The sequence below is a fragment of the Harmonia axyridis genome, chromosome 2 (genome assembly GCF_914767665.1).
Source record: "Harmonia axyridis chromosome 2, icHarAxyr1.1, whole genome shotgun sequence".
NCBI lineage: Eukaryota > Metazoa > Arthropoda > Insecta > Coleoptera > Coccinellidae > Harmonia > Harmonia axyridis.
In genome coordinates this window covers 60,523,267-60,539,936 of record NC_059502.1, presented here as the reverse complement: position 1 = coordinate 60,539,936, position 16,670 = coordinate 60,523,267, and the positions used below count along the sequence as shown (strand labels likewise).

At 36.5% G+C, this 16,670-nt stretch overlaps 1 protein-coding gene across 5 annotated transcripts in view; it reads left to right on the top strand.

The window, feature by feature from the left end:
• LOC123673545 (protein Shroom) overlaps positions 1-16,078 on the top strand; it is a 280,176-nt gene extending 264,098 nt beyond the window's left edge. For all 5 annotated transcript variants that reach the window (XM_045608097.1, XM_045608098.1, XM_045608100.1 and 2 more), the window contains 5 exons: positions 11,247-12,358; positions 12,441-12,612; positions 13,595-13,757; positions 13,847-14,113; positions 14,924-16,078. In XM_045608097.1, coding sequence (XP_045464053.1) covers positions 11,247-12,358; positions 12,441-12,612; positions 13,595-13,757; positions 13,847-14,113; positions 14,924-15,178 — 1,969 coding nt within the window. In that variant the 3' untranslated portion in view covers positions 15,179-16,078. The remainder of the gene's footprint in view (positions 1-11,246; positions 12,359-12,440; positions 12,613-13,594; positions 13,758-13,846; positions 14,114-14,923) is intronic.
• The last annotated feature ends 592 nt before the right edge of the window (positions 16,079-16,670 follow it).

Genomic DNA, 16,670 nt, shown 5'->3' with positions numbered 1-16,670 from the left:
AGAGCTATAGAACTTTAAATTGTAATTAAACAACGATGGATTATTCGATTGACATGAATTTTATTTATCCCCAAGATAATCTTGTGGCATTACATTTTAAATATGACTTCTGGCATATGACCGCCACGGCTGGCTCGGATGTAGTCCAATCTGGACGTCCAATTTTCGATGACTTTTTCCAACATTTGTGGCCGTATATCGACAATAACACGGCGAATGTTGTCTTCCAAATGGTCAAGGGTTTGTGGCTTATCCGCATAGACCAATGACTTTACATAGCCCCACAGAAAGTAGTCTAGCGGTGTTAAATCACAAAATCTTGGAGGCCAATTTACAGGTCCAAAACGTGAAATTAGGCGGTCACCAAACGTGTCTTTCAATAAATCGATTGTGGCACGAGCTGTGTGACATGTTGCGCCGTCTTGTTGGAACCACAGCTTCTGGACATCATGGTTCTTCAATGCAGGAATGACAAAGTTAGTGATCATGGCTCTAAACCGATCACCATTGACTGTAACGTTCTGGCCATCATCGTTTTTGAAGAAGTACGGACCAATGATTCCACCAGCCCATAAAGCGCACCAAACAGTCAGTTTTTCTGGATGTAACGGTGTTTCGTCTCTGGGGATGCGAGTTATCAATAAGATTAAACGTGGTGCGAAAACGTTCCGTGGTTAATCGAATTAACTGCTCTGATGGACGATTTTGTCGACGATAAAATGGACGTAGTGCGCGATACGTATTCCGCACAGAACCATTATTTTCGAAATAAAATTGCACTATTTGCAAGTGTTGTTCAGGCATGAGTCTATTCATGATGAGTTGCCAAACCAAACTGAGAATAAATCACTTGACAGCTGTTAAATCGGTCGCCATCTTGAACAGTAATGCCAACTTAAAGTTTTTCACCTCGAAAAAAAAAACACCCGATAGATTCCTCCAATTTGAATTAAGTGTTTTTTTTTTCAATAGTTCGATAGCATCCATGCTTTTCGGGAAGAAGGCAAGTCCAACAAACCAAAGATCGTACAAATTAGTCCAGCAATTTTTGAGTTATAAATGATGCAACTAACTCAATTTTGTCTTATTTATAAACATACATAATGTCTGAAAAGTTGGCAAATCAACTTTATTATCATCATTATAAAAAATAATCAATTTCAAAGATTCTGTTATGATTCCTATTTTTCAAAAAATAACCCGTAGTGATGACATATTTAATACGTCTAGCCTAATCACGTCATTTTGTTGCCAACCTTGCCCTGAGTGTTCTCGATGAGTCAACGTCTACAATTACTGCGACTTACTTGGGGATTCCGTTATGTAAATACGGCTTTATCGTATATACCGTAGGTATATGGCTGCCGAGGATCGCAAAGAACTTGTGGAGATTCGGCTTAATCGCCGCATAATCGACGTATCGATTACGAGGAAACGATTATCTACGAATAAATTCATATTTTTCGTTTCGTAATTTGGCACCTAACCCGCCGATCCTCTTCTATAGGCTCGTAAACACACGAATTGTCTAATTTCTCCTCATTCGCATTCACGGAAGAGGAAAAACCTTCGATTACACAATTCACATGGATTTATCCGTGGATCTGAACGGTGCCAGAAGAACAGCAGTTCAACAGACCGGAACAGGACAGCTTTATCGGCAGTTTCAAATGGATTGTTACTCTTTACTTGACATGTTAGATATATGTATTAACTTATTGCGAACAGTCGGAAATATACTGTATTGAGTATCTTTTCTGCGTTGATGTAGCGGATGTTTTTCTGTAGTTAATTTATAGATTTAGCTGCACGTCTGAAATCCGTAAGGCCTTGAACCGAAACATGAAATGTTGAAAGAAAATTTCGCTAGAATGGCATTCTGAATTCTGCTACTCTATGGGACTGCAGTATTTAGCGCTCATATCAGTAAGATGTACTCTTTTATCTGTTGAAGATGTTTTGATTTTTTCAAAAACGCTTGCGTATGAGTGGTAGAGTACATTAAAAAACTGCTGACACCATAGAGAAATGAACAAAACAACTCAGTGGTAAAATAAATAAGCGAGATTGTGGCGCCCATATCGGCAGTAGATAGAGGACTAGTGATTCAGAGATTGCGGGTTCGAGTCCCGTTCGGAGAGGTACTTTTTCCGGAATTAAACAATTGTCTTAGCCATCAAAATATTATGATATTACAATTAATCAAATAATTAAATCATGTTAGATATATCGTATTGTATCACTTCACTATTAAGGAAGGAAACATTTGATTTGAGTTTCGACAATAAACTAATTTCTGTGATTATACCGACAATAATCCAGGAAATCCAAAGGTTGATTCAGAATTAGAATCTTCAATTCTATTTCTCCCGAAAAGTTGAGATTCAGAATGTAGACACCGCTTTTTGGCGTGAAGTCTAAAGTATAGGGTGTTTTTTTTCGAAGTATATAACTTTAAGTTGGCATTACTGTTCAAGATGGCGACCGATTTAACAGCTGTCAAGTGATTTATTTTCAGTTTGGTTTGGCAATTCATCATGAATAGACTCACGCCTAAACAACGCTTGCAAATAGTGCAATTTTATTTCGGAAATAATGGTTCTGTGCGGAATACGTATTGCGCACTACATCCATTAGCGATGAAGCGCACTTCTGGTTGAATGGCTACGTCAACAAACAAAACTGCCGCATTTGGATTGAAACTAATCCTCAAGTGTATGTCGACACACCATTACATCCAGAAAAACTGACTGTTTGGTGCGCTTTATGGGCTGGTGGAATCATTGGTCCGTACTTCTTCAAAAACGATGATGGCCAGAACGTTATAGTCAATGGTAATCGGTATAGATCCATAATTACTAACTTTTTCATTCCTGAATTGAACAACCATGATGTCCAGGAGCTGTGGTTTCAACAAGACGGCGCAACATGTCACACAGCTCGTGCCACAATCGATTTATTGAAAGACACGTTTGGTGACCGCCTAATTTCACGTTTTGGACCTGTGAATTGTCCTCCAAGATCTTGTGATTTAACACCGCTAGACTACTCTCTGTAGGGCTATGTAAAGTCATTGGTCTATGCGGATGAGCCACAAACCTTTGACCATTTGGAAGACAACATTCGCCGTGTTATTGCCGATATACGGCCACAAATGTTGGAAAAAGTCATCGAAAATTGGACGTCCAGATTGGACTACATCCGAGCCAGCCGTGGCGGTCATATGCCAGAAATCATATTTAAAATGTAATGCCACAAGATTATCTTGCGGATGAATAAAATTCATGTCAATCGAATAATCGATCGTTGTTTTATTGCAATTTAAAGTTCTATAGCTCTAAAAAAACCACCCTTCATTTTTCACGAAAAGTTGAGATTCTGAATGAAGGCGCAGCTTTTCGGCGTGAAGTCCAAAGTAGTTAAGAAGAACATGAATATTTGGTAATTTTTCTTCATTTCGACGATTAGTCATCGTGTCCGCACGAATCTTATTTACGACTTGGCAACCGAGATCGAGAAATTGAACGGGCCCAATTCAACGCTTATTATTGAACTCCATTTGGTAAATGGAATGCGACGAAATGAACATAAACATTTATTTTTAACTCGAATACTACAAAAATATTTTCTATATTCGATACGTGTCACTATTTTTATATCGGTGCGTATGTGCGATTTGGACAGATACGTAATAACGGTTCTCACACTAGTTTGCGCCATTGCATCTTGCAGTGTTGTCGCAGAGATTTGTTTACAAAGACAGTGCCTCAGTGTCGAGATTCCAAACTTTCTTTTTCGCGGATTCTTGCAACTAACCAGATGACATGCATCTTAATCTGTGCTGTTGTGTTTTTAGAATACGGCAAGTTGATTTTCATCGAGTGGAATTCTAATAATTCTTTGATAAGTTGAAATTTTCGTCATTCATTCACTGAAATATCAAACGAAAAATCTAAATTAATCCAACTGTTAAAGCTTCCCTAAGAAATGCAAGCCAAATTTGGTGTGAAAACCTGTTGCTGTACCACAATGATTCTAATCATAGTTTTGAGTTACAGGGTGTTTGGTGATATGTAAAATTTTCAGGAGGATTTTTGATTGAAATTAACATATATTATATTATAAATATTAACGTTTCAATTTTTTTTTTATTGATTTCAATAGATTGATCATGAAATGCAACAGATCGTCACCACCAATGAAGGCGAATATTTCACTATTTTTGGGCAATCGATCTCCAGAACGATCGCCTAATCTGACAATTTCATAGTGAAAAAATGAATGATTATAGTCCGTATCTTTGAAGGGCTGTAACTTTGAAAGGGAGGTGAATTCGAAAAAAAATTGATCTGATTTTAATTCTGAATTTTCACATCTATTCACCATAAGACCTATATTAATCCATTGAAATAATGAAACTTTATGAAAGAGTTAAATCGATTCTATTGAGCTTCACCAAATTTATTGTCAAGTTTCATAACGGTTGACCATTCATTACATTTCTAATCTGAATTTCAAATAATACTTAATGTCGTAATATGAGGAAAGCGTCTTCAAATACTCATATCCGTCATCAAATAAATTTGACAGGAACACGAAGATGTTTTCACATCGATTTTCTATTTCCTCTGTAGTTTCCACTGGCTGACATAAATGGTTGAATTCATTTGAATATTAAATCATGTTCTGTATTGTAAGTTATTGAGAATTCAGCAGGTACATATGTATGTACAAGGTTTTTCAGTTCCGTTAGGTGAAATCAGCTGAAACACTTTTTTGTTATGAACAAATTTTATGATTTGCAATGAAGGTGTTAATTAACAGGATCTCCTAATGAATTATTTTAATTTGCAGTTATTAAATTATACCCACACTTGCTTCAAATTAACCTTGAAGTAATTGGTTCTACCAGCGCTTAGAATTATCATTATATTGTTTATTTGATTTTGATGAAATTTAGACTTAACATCGTCTATTCTTTTTTGATTATATTCGTAAAAAGAAACTTAACGGTACCAACAGTAGAAACCCCACAAATTGTTCAAGAACTCCCTGAAATTCTCCTGATCTGGCTCCAGCTGAATTTTTTCTCGAATACTACTCCAAATACCATCTCGTGAAATCAAGTTTACATGATCAAAATAATTCTCGCCACGTTTAGGACTACAGATTTGGCATCATAGTTTTTTTTTATTCATTCAAAAATGTCTGCTATTTTTTCTAACATATGATTAATATTCGAAGTTTGGTTGCTGATTTTATGTCATTCATATGGCAACACATTCAACTGAATCAGAATATCCATAGCGAGTTTCATTGATATCTGATAAGAATTGTAGATATAGCTATTATAAAGATCTTCGAACAGACAGACATATAGAGTGTTTTTTTCGAGGTAAATAACTTTAAGTTGGCATTACTATTCAAGATGGCAACCGATTTAACAGCTGTCAAATGATTTATTCTCAGTTTGGTTTGGCAATTCATCATGAATAGACTCACGCCTGAACAACGCTTGCAAATAGTGAAATTTTATTTCGAAAATAATGGTTCTGTGCGGAATACCCATCGCGCACTACGTCCATTAGCGATGAAGCGCACTTCTGGTTGAATGGCTACGTCAACAAACAAAACTGCCGCATTTGGAGTGAAGCTAATCCTCAAGTGTATGTCGAAACACCGTTACATCCAAAAAAACTGATTGTTTGATGCGCTTTATGGGCTGGTGGATCATTGGTCCGCACTTCTTCAAAAACGATGATGGCCAGAACGTTACAGACAATGGTGATCGGTACAGAGCCATGATTACTAACTTTTTCATTCCTGAATTGAACAACCATGATGTCCAGGAGCTGTGGTTCCAACAAGACGGCGCAACATGTCACACAGCTCGTGCCACAATAGATTTATTGAAGAACACGTTTGGTGACCGCCTAATTTCACGTTTTGGACCTGTGAATTGGCCTCCAAAATCTTGTGATTTAACACCGCTAGATTACTTTCTGTGGGGCTATGTAAAGTCATTGGTCTATGCGGATAAGTCACAAACCCTTGACCATTTGGAAGACAACATTCGCCGTGTTATTGCCGATATACGGCCACAAATGTTGGAAAAAGTCATCGAAAATTGGACGTCCAGATTGGACTACATCCGAGCCAGCCGTGGCGGTCATATGCTAGAAATCATATTTAAAATGTAATGCCACAAGATTATCTTGCGGATAAATAAAATTCATGTCCATCGTTGTTTTATTGCAATCTGTAGCTCTAAAAAGAACACCCTTTATAATTTGTTCAGAAGGGTTTTGGAAATTTTGAATAGGAGACCAAAATTTCTCAAAGTTTCCCATTTTCCCTAGTTACTCAGCTATCTCTACCTTCAGTAGAGTTCCAGCTACGGTCCTGCAAGGTAGCTCAATCATGCATTGGAGCTCTATAAAATATCCATACTTTGATGGCAGCAACGTGATTAACATGGCCATTCTCAAGAACATGCTCATCATGAGGAATGGAGTCCGAGCTTATGCAGCTAGTTTTTTGGTACGAAATTCCTCACTGTACATTTCCGCAAGACCAAATGACATCCAACAGTCGCATTCACTTCTTGGCAATCAATTGCATAATGTGAAGACCTCGTTGATATGCCTACTGAGACCGATCGACTAGTTTTCACGCTTCGCTGGTTGGAAATGAACTCGATTTTATCAGCATCGTTGCTGCAAACAAATAATATTGTTGGGTCGCGTTGAATTTCGGAATGAAATACTTTTGCAAGAAGGAAAAACAATGAAAAATTCATCCGAGGTTTAGCCCTTGAAATTCCTGGATGCCAAATGTTTTTAAACATGCAGATTTTTCCTATTATTACCATTAAATCGTCATCAACAATTGGTATTGCATAGTCTCATATTATTCGAGTTACAAAACTAAATTTGGAAAAAAATTAAATGAAAAACTTTATGTAACCTAACTTAACCTAACCTATACATACATCCTTCCTAACTAGAAGATGTTGTCCCACCAAAGGTTTCAAACAGCCCTGAATTTTTTCCTAGTATTACCATGAAACCATCATCATCATTAATTGGTATTGCATAATATTATATTATTCAAGTTACCAAACCAAAATTGGAAAAATGAAATGAAAATGGTCAAATTTGATTTTCAATCAGAATGACAACATTGTTAATTGCTGGCAAAAGCAAATAAGATTTGGAAATGATTCAAATAGTAACAAGAAGTTTTTGGTTGGTACCACTGAAATTGCCAGAATTTCAGTAAAAAGGCGTTCTTCCTCGTAAGTCTCTTATAAGGAAGTTAATTATCTATGACTTTGATTATACAATAAAAAACTACAAGGTCTTTCTTTTATCAAAGAAGGACCCATAATTAAGGTGTAATTTGTCGAATTTTTCAGATTTCATATCATTCAACATAGATTATCTTGAAAATGGTGCGTTTCACGAGAAACAAAGACTTATTTTATTTCTTTGTTGATAATGTATTCTTGAAGTGATTTTCGATTGTTTTCAATTAGTGGCTTTCTTTATGCTTATTTCTTAAAATTTTATGGATAGGCGAGACTATAACCTAGAAACCCTTCGAAGAAGATAAAAAATCAAAATTGAAGAATATTGGGGCTTGTTATTAGTCTGTTAGTTACAGAAAATTTAAGATTTCAGCGGTTTACCTATTACACAGTTTGGACTTAAGAAGAACGGATTTTTTTTGTAGAAATTTCGTAAATTTAGTTGTTATAATTTAAATTCAGAAAAGTTGTTCTTATATTATCTGGAGTAGGTTCAATCGCGAATAGTAATCGATTGGTAGCACTATTTCGAGAGTCAATTGACCTACATTAAAATTTTGTTTGTTCTTCCGTGGTGTACTTAGGTTTTTGAACTTGTTGTTTATGTTTGTTGGATAAATTTATACAATCCTATAATTTCTGATAGCGAAATTGCTATATAAAATTCAATGTTTGGTTAGTGAATAACTCAGATAATGAATCTTAGAGAATTTCTGTTACGCGATGAGTATTTGGGAATTATGGAATAATCTTCTGATCCACAGAATAATACTCGAGATGTTGCTTTTGAAGATTATATATTTAGCAAAAAGAAGGGAATATCTAATCGAAGTTAAAATAGAAACTGGAGCATCACTACAGTAATATTCTCAGGAGAATTTTGCTCAAAATGAAGACATCCCATAATTAAATGGATGAACGGTACATCTTCAGAACCACTCTGATGTAACCATCAATATTTCCTGTTAAATATTTACGATTACTAACATGATCAATTCGAACGATTAACCAGCCATTAAGATGCTGATTAATGCTTAAATTGAATTACTTGATTACCTGTAAAAGACTACAGCTATTAATTTCAAGATCGTTTCCTATCAGTGGGTAATTACAATGTTTCAGCTATAATATATAAAACTCGAGCCAAACCCCTCTAAAACAGAGTTTAAAACAGTCTTCAATGTTTCATCCAATAGGTACATAGTACATACTCAAGTGTGGGTAAAATTTTTTTTATATCCCTCACTTTCAATAATATACTTTCACAAGAAAAATAACAAAACCAATACATTGATCCAAAATGTATACGTCAATTTCTGGAAAATACTGAATCTGTTGCTATATTATCTTGATAGCAAACATTAAAATTTGAAATATTATAAATGCATTTTCAATTAGGTAGTTTCGCAATGTAAGGTTCCTCTATGCGTACTACTAATTTCAGTTCCGTGATATTGACTTCCCCCAGAATTTGAATCTCTGAACATCTTTTGATATTCATATCAAGATAACAACATGCATGTTTCATTTTTGTTCTTTTCCCCAATATCAACATAGCTAAAACTTTTTGATCTCTCCACAACTCTAAAATCAGCATTCGATTTTTCTAAGGTATTATCCAATTTCATTTATGAGCCGAACTCTCACAAATCTTATACACAAATTGTGTTTATGTATTTGTTTTCATTACTTCGTTGAAAACCATATGTGAGAACAGGTTCAAAAATAACTTTATGTAAACGAAGTTTCATTCAATGGGTAATCAGTTTGCAGCAAGCAATGGATGTAACTTCATCTAGAAAATACCTGCGACAGAAACTATCTGAAAGTTAGAGAGTACAATTTGTACTCATTTACATTCTTATCATGATCTTAATGATACGCTTCTGTTCTGCGTTTTACAATGCCTAGTATGTTGGTTGACTCTCAGCATTGTTCTAGTAAATCTACAATACTCAATGTAACGGCATCGGTGTCACAACAGAGATTAATCGATACCAAACCTATAACAAACGAAGCGAAAACAACTAGTTCGCCCAAATAAGGTACCATTTTCTTTCGCTATATATATATGCCATGCCTGCCCTCGGTCTTCAAGATTGTAGGTTTTTATCGACCATAAAACGATGTAGTTCTGCTTTGAGGAATTTTCTCAGCATTATCAAAGCGATATGAAAAATTTCACAATACCTTTGTACGTGAAGCGAATGAAATGAGACGAACAGTTTAAGTGTTGTTTTAATTTCATGACACAGATTGAACGTTAGTTTTTGACATGCTCAATTTTGTCGGTACGTGAGAAAAATGATGGAATTATTTCCAGAGAACCTTGAGCTTTTGAACGGAATAATGGAAATGCATTGTCGTTATTTTTATAAACGGATTACGAGGAAAGTGGTCAAGACCGGGTCATAAAGGTTCTTCAACCCAATGCTTGAGAATATTTTGACAACCAATTGTTGATATTGATTCTATCTCAAATTTCGGGAAAAAATTTACAGTCTGGCAATAATGCTAGAAAACGTTTTCTCTGATAATACGGCAAACCTGTTCATTCTGTCATATCTTGTAGAACACAGAATTCATTATTATATGTTGATAGTCGGAACTTTCCTGTTACGGGTTCATCTATTATCTGCCAAATTTTTGATACAGAAAGCAGTATTGCCAACCATAATTGCTCAATGCAAAAATCACTGAATGATATTCATGTAAACCGATTCATTAGCTGTCAAGTGATTTATTCTCAGTTTGGTTTGGCAATTCATCATGAATAGACTCACGCCTGAACAACGCTTGCAAATAGTGCAATTTTATTTCGAAAATAATGGTTCTGTGCGGAATACGTATCGCGCACTACGTCCATTTTATTTTGTTTAGCGATGAAGCGTACTTCTGGTTGAATGGCTACGTCAACAAACAAAACTGCCGCATTTGGAGTGAAGCTTATCCTCAAGTGTATGTCGAAACACCGTTACATCCAGAAAAACTTACTGTTTGATGCGCTTTATGGGCTGGTGGAATCCTGGGTCCGTACTTCTTCAAAAACGATGATAGCCAGAACGTTACAGTCAATGGTGATCGGTATAGAGCCATGATTACTAACTTTTTCATTCCTGAATTGAACAACCATGTTGTCCAAGAGCTGTGGTTCCAACAAGACGGCGCAACATGTCACACAGCTCGTGACACAATCGATTTATTGAAAGACACGTTTGGTGACCGCCTAATTTCACGTTTTGGACCTGTGAATTGGCCTCCAAGATCTTGTGATTTAACACCACTAGACTACTTTCTATGGGGCTATGTAAAGTCATTGGTCTATGCGGATAAGCCACAAACCCTTAACCATTTGTAAGACAACATTCGCCGTGTTATTGCCGATATACGGCCACAAATGTTGGAAAAAGTCATCGAAAATTGGACGTCCAGATTGAACTACATCCGAGCCAGCCGTGACGGTCATATGCAAAAAATCATATTTAAAATGTAATGTCACAAGATTATCTTGCGGATGATTAAAATTCATGTCAATCGAATAATACATCGTTGTTTTATTGCAATTTAAAGTTCTATAGCTCTAAAAAAAAACGCCCTTTATATGCTATAGAAGAGACCACAACTCGTGTTACTGTATGTGTGAGTGACATGAACGTCAAGTTTGGACAACTGTTGAAACTCAAATTAGCATCTTAAACTCCTTCGGCATTCCATGGTTGTATTATTTTGAACTTTGTGTTAAATAATTGTTTTGATTGATGAACTAAAATTAGGGTTTTAGAAACTCTACTATCCCAGTCTCAATAATTACTTGATGTTCTTGATTGCTATCAAGATTTTCATATGATAGTTTCGATAATTTACCACTTTTTATATTTTGCACACTAGCCACAACAAAATTTATACCCTCACTAATAATATATTCATTTTATTGCAGAAGCCAATCAAAAGCTTCCGTTCTGGCATCTAGACGAGACAGGGATCGTGTAGTTCCAGATTCTGATACCGGAAGCTACAAACGTACGATGTCTCCTAACGGTCATGCCATCCCAGCCGAGGTCTTGTCCGAATCTCCGAAGATCAACGCTAGGGAAACCATGTGGCCGGTGAAAACCAAGAAGGAGCTGCAGAAGAACAACAACAACAATAACAATAGCAGCAACATATTCCGTAGGGTGTCTATGAACGAAAAGCCAAATAAATCGAAGAGTTTCAAATGTGATGAAAATGAAGACTTGAAAAAAGCCAGCTTGGTGTTGCCGGACGTACTCCCGGTGCACGCCTTGACCAACAGATCTCATTACGGTAGAACGTCCTATCAGTTTACGACCTTGGAAGACGGCGATGCGTCAAAAAGTCCACCTTCGTCTCCTTCCAAAAGTCCCCCTAGAGGTTCGCCGTTTGCGCCTCTCAAAGCAACTACTCTTTCCAGTACAACATCCTTCAGTGACAGAGTTTCACCTCCTACATCACGTGGGGTGACCACACCCGTGAGCGCCAGTTCAGTGAACACCCCGTTAAGAGTTGCAACCTACAGTACGGTGGAAACTTCGTCTCCCGTCACCACAGATGCCCCAAAACCCGAATCACCCAAATTGAGTCCTCTATCCACCAAGACGACGACACAGAGTGGAGTCTCGACGTCGCCTTCTTTTCCTTCTCGAACATCACCTCAAATCAAGCAACAGCTATCGCCTAGTTCTCCGATGAAGCTGTCGCCTTTGAGGATATCACCTGCCTCGTCTACTAACAACAGTCCTCTTCAAACTCCTACCAGTAATTCAGCTCAACATTCTCCTCCTTTATCTCCTGAAAAACCGGAGAGCTGTCCGCCTGTTATTGAAGGTCTTCAGATGATCCAGAGGACTGAGATCGTTTTAAGGGTGAATACTACGACTTCGGACGCCTCCTCGCAAACGGAGAAGGAGGAACTGCCTCCAACGCCCTTGCCTACTCGTAAGAAGCTACAAGAAGAAATCGACTGTGATCTGTTATCTGAAGACATTATCAGCCAGCTTTCCAGCTCGGATAAGCTGAAGGATATTCTAGGTGAGTAAAACGAGACTGCGTTAGTTTTCGTTGAGACATATAGCTATTGGTGAAATATTTCAATATCTATTTTTTTTTTCAGTTCCTGGACCCACGCATAAAAAGTTAAGTGATTATGTACAAGGACTGTTCAAACCAGAAGTAACATCTAGGCCAAGACCAGTGAACTCACCGTTCAGGAGTCGCTGTGATACACCTAATGATACTCAACCCTCAAGCTTGTCACCGACCAATGGTACTACAGTTAAACCAAGGTATTTATTTTAATTTAGAATGTTCCGACACACACAGAAATAAGTACTCAACATTATCACCACATCAATCACAACTATGTTCACTCTGAATATGTTTCTATTGTTCTTTTAAAGAGTCCACTTGAAAAAAAATCTATCTATATTTTTTTTGCTAAGTTGGCACACCACATGCTGAGTTAGGAAATCATGTGTTAGTTTGTTTACAGTACTCTATTTTATTAGTTTGTTTCAAATGGATCAATACGCAACTAACAACAGGCAACAAGCAATAATTATTTAGTGAAATACATATTGTATTTCACTGCAACTAGATGTAGAGATGCCTTATGGCTCATTGCCTATTGCTAGTTGCTTATTGCTACGATGTGCGAGCTTACTGAAGAATCCATCTAAAATCTTGACAAATCAAGATTTTCTAATCGCAAACGATTAGAATATCTTGAGCCCGCCAATGTTGATAATGAATTGAAGTGATTTTGATAGTTTTTTCGATTATCACTGTCTTGCCGAAAGATAATGAAGTCAGTAATCCAAACGTTTGAGAATTTATATTTTATAATTTTTTTATAGATAAGTCTTCAATTCTCAACTCAAAAACTTAACAAAGCTCATAGAACAACCATGGTAATATCCTTTTTTATCTCTCCAAAATCCAAAAACACCAGTTTTACACGTCCATTTCTGAAAATGCAAAATAAAGGTTTCGTAATTCGTTGCTAACTCAACCTATTACTTACAAAGTGGCCTACTTAGATGATGATGTAATGATTTTGGACGAGCAATTAACACATATTTCGATTTTCAATGCCATTTTCCGTTGTTCTATTGAAACAGTAGCAAGTACATGAACATAATTTCATATTGAAGTGAATGATAGTGTAGACTGGATCTAAATTCATTGTTGTTATATATTTTATAATACACATACAAAAATGTGTGTTCTGAGCATGAAATGACCTAAAACGAGATCAAATTGTTTCAGTGTTCCTTCATCAAACAACAGCGTAGAAATGAGCAACTCTCTATCAGGAAATTCAGCATATTTCACGACATCAGAACCTAAAGCCAGATTCCTCACGAGATACTGTCAGGATATCAATCAGAGTTCCTTGTCGAGAAGTACCAAAGATTTGAATCAAAAGAAGGTAAAGTTCGAAACCAAACCTAACTAAGAGTTGTATTCTTGAATCGCTATGATTCAGAAAAATAATCATCTGATGCCTTTTTTTTCTAGGAGGAGCTAGTGAACAGATTGGGAAAGAAGCTGGACGTTCTGAAAACTGAACAGGAAGCAGTGGAAGAGGAATCTAGAATCAATGAGGAATTGGGTCAAAATGTTGAATCGCATATAAGCAGGGTGGCAAGACCTCAAGAGGCTGCTAAGTTTCGATTGCATGTAGCTGAAATTGGAAAAATTACTAGTCTTCTTCTTGGCATCTCGGGTAGATTGGCCAGAGCTGAAAATGCTCTTATTGGAATGGCAGAGGATCATAACGAAAGGGTAAATATTTTTTCAGATCGAAAACCAGAATATTTCAATTATACAAGGGTTGTCCAAGTTTCCAGAAATTCGTTTAGGACCACTGAATTTAATGCCTAACAATACTTTCAAATAAAACACGGTATTTAGCGGATCGCGGTATCCACTTCAAAAGGACATCTGACCAAACGTTTTTATGTATTAGTTCAAGAGAATTTGGATATACTATACCACTGCTATCACATATACTTCTGCCTTATGTTCGGAGACAGGTTGCATTTAAGAAATCTTGGAATGAATTACATTTCTACCTGGCCTTATTTCCAATTGTATCTTACCTCCCAGATACTAGAAATTCCAGAATTTCTTATGAATATTGCCTTTATGGATTTCCTTCAATCTAATTGAAGGACAAGGAAATTTGGCGTTAGCAATTGAGTTCTTGTAATGTCTTCAACAAAAGTCTACTCGTTAATCCTTCAAAGAAAGTTTCAGCTTTCAATCTTCCCAGTAAAATTTGGGTTTTTTAAATCGACTTAGGACTGATCATGGTCATTGCAATAGTATGCTCTTCAAATGGCATTCTATTGAAAGCCCACTACGTGAGTGTGGCGTAGAAGAAACCATTGAACACTTTATAAATTTAAATTTTATGGTGGTGTTAAAGCTGTTAATTCAGTTTCAGATTCTTCTTTAGGATGGGTCTCTAACTTCAAATCAATATAATGGAAACAATAACATTGATAACTCCTTTCTGGTTCTTCACCTTTGTGTCAATCGATATTCGATATGTGTAAATTATTGAGAATTAAAGTAATTCTCTATTTACAGAGGACGCTGGAAGCCAAGAGAGATAAACTCCAGTCCCAACTGGAAGAAGCCAAGAGTCTAAAGGAGTGCATAGACCGTAGGAGCGTCAACGTGTCGAACATCCTGACGAAATATCTGGATACAGACGGCTACGCCGACTACGATCACTTCATCAATATGAAAGCCAAACTGATAATGGACTCGAAGGAGATCGCCGACAAGATAAAACTGGGCGAGGAGCAGCTAATGGCCCTCAAAGAATCCCTTACCAATTGAGACTGATCCTGCATCTGTGAGAGACACACAAAACAATCTAGTTCCCGATCGAAGTTTATTTATTGGTACAAATTGTTCTGATCGAGAAGTGAGATTCGAGTTTTATCGAATGCGCCTAGTCGAGTGACACTTTTTACTTAATTAATCGCTACGTTTTTACAATATCACGTTTAGTTTTGATGAACGCTAAGTTATTTCTCGCTGTGGAGATCGGAGGAGTCGGGCGACTAAGTTGCCTGCGAATCTTCTTCACATGCCGATGTAGGTTCCACCTCGCGTTTGTAAGAGCCCTCGGGATTGGTTGCGGCCTACATAGGCCGCCACTGCGTCTCTTACCCGTTTTTTTAAACGATTAAGACGACCCTACCGGGGCATAATAGGCTGTTATATTTTTGCATTTTTAACGATTTGAATTAATCATTTTGTTAACGATAATACAGTATTTATGTCTGAGAAACTGTGTCTGCAGCGATAAGTTAAGTTAGGGAAGAATTTTCGATAGGTTTCGTTTCTTTGTGATATAAAATTAACCTTGATGGACAGTCCGGAATGTCGCTGCAGACACGGATGGAACCCTCATACATGAAATTTCTGTACATCTTCCTACCAAGTATTTATAATATAGTGTATAGTTGAGAATATTTTAAGGATATCAACACATATTCCTGTTTACTCGAAATATTAATGTAATATATATAAATATATTTGTATTTTAAATATTTTGAATATAATGGTGCTCTGGAAATTTATCTAAGTTATGCGTTGTGCATTGTGATCAGATTTTAAAGTTAGAAAACCAGTCCATGTTTTTCATAGTATTTATATTGATTTGTCGTGAATGCAGATGGAATATTTTTGAGCTGTATGCATCGCTTGAAATAAATAGAAGATTCAAAGTGATTTGTTTTTGTTATTCTAACCACTAAAATAATAAAGTAATTGATGAACCTCAGTTTGGATTGAAAGTTGGGAACTTTTCCACCCAGTTTTCAAAAAAGAAGCTGCACTGATTTTTGGTGAGGATATTTCAGAATTTGACAAAATATTTGAAGAAAAATTGAACAGTAAATAATTCCATGAACTTAATTAGGGGGAAGTGGGGTAAAAGGAAACAGAATGTTGTTTCAGATTTTAATTCATCTCTTTTCCAATGAAGAATTCTGAATTACAAATTAGCTCCATCGTACTTATCTACTACTTCTATTGAGTAGAATAATTTAGAATTTTTTACTATAACTGAATTTGTGAAGTTACTATAACTGAATTTATGGTTCTATTCACCAAACTACCTGCCAGAGTCGTAGATTCAGGGACAAATAGAAACGGATTTTTTCATATAACGGAATACCATGATGGACACTCTTCACTGGATGATGCACACACTTCTCTAAGAGGCTAAAGGAGGATGTTTGCATTTTCCAAACCCAGCGATCAGTTCTTTTGAACAGACGCTTTATTTCGATAGAGACCATCGATTTATTTGAGGTTTTCA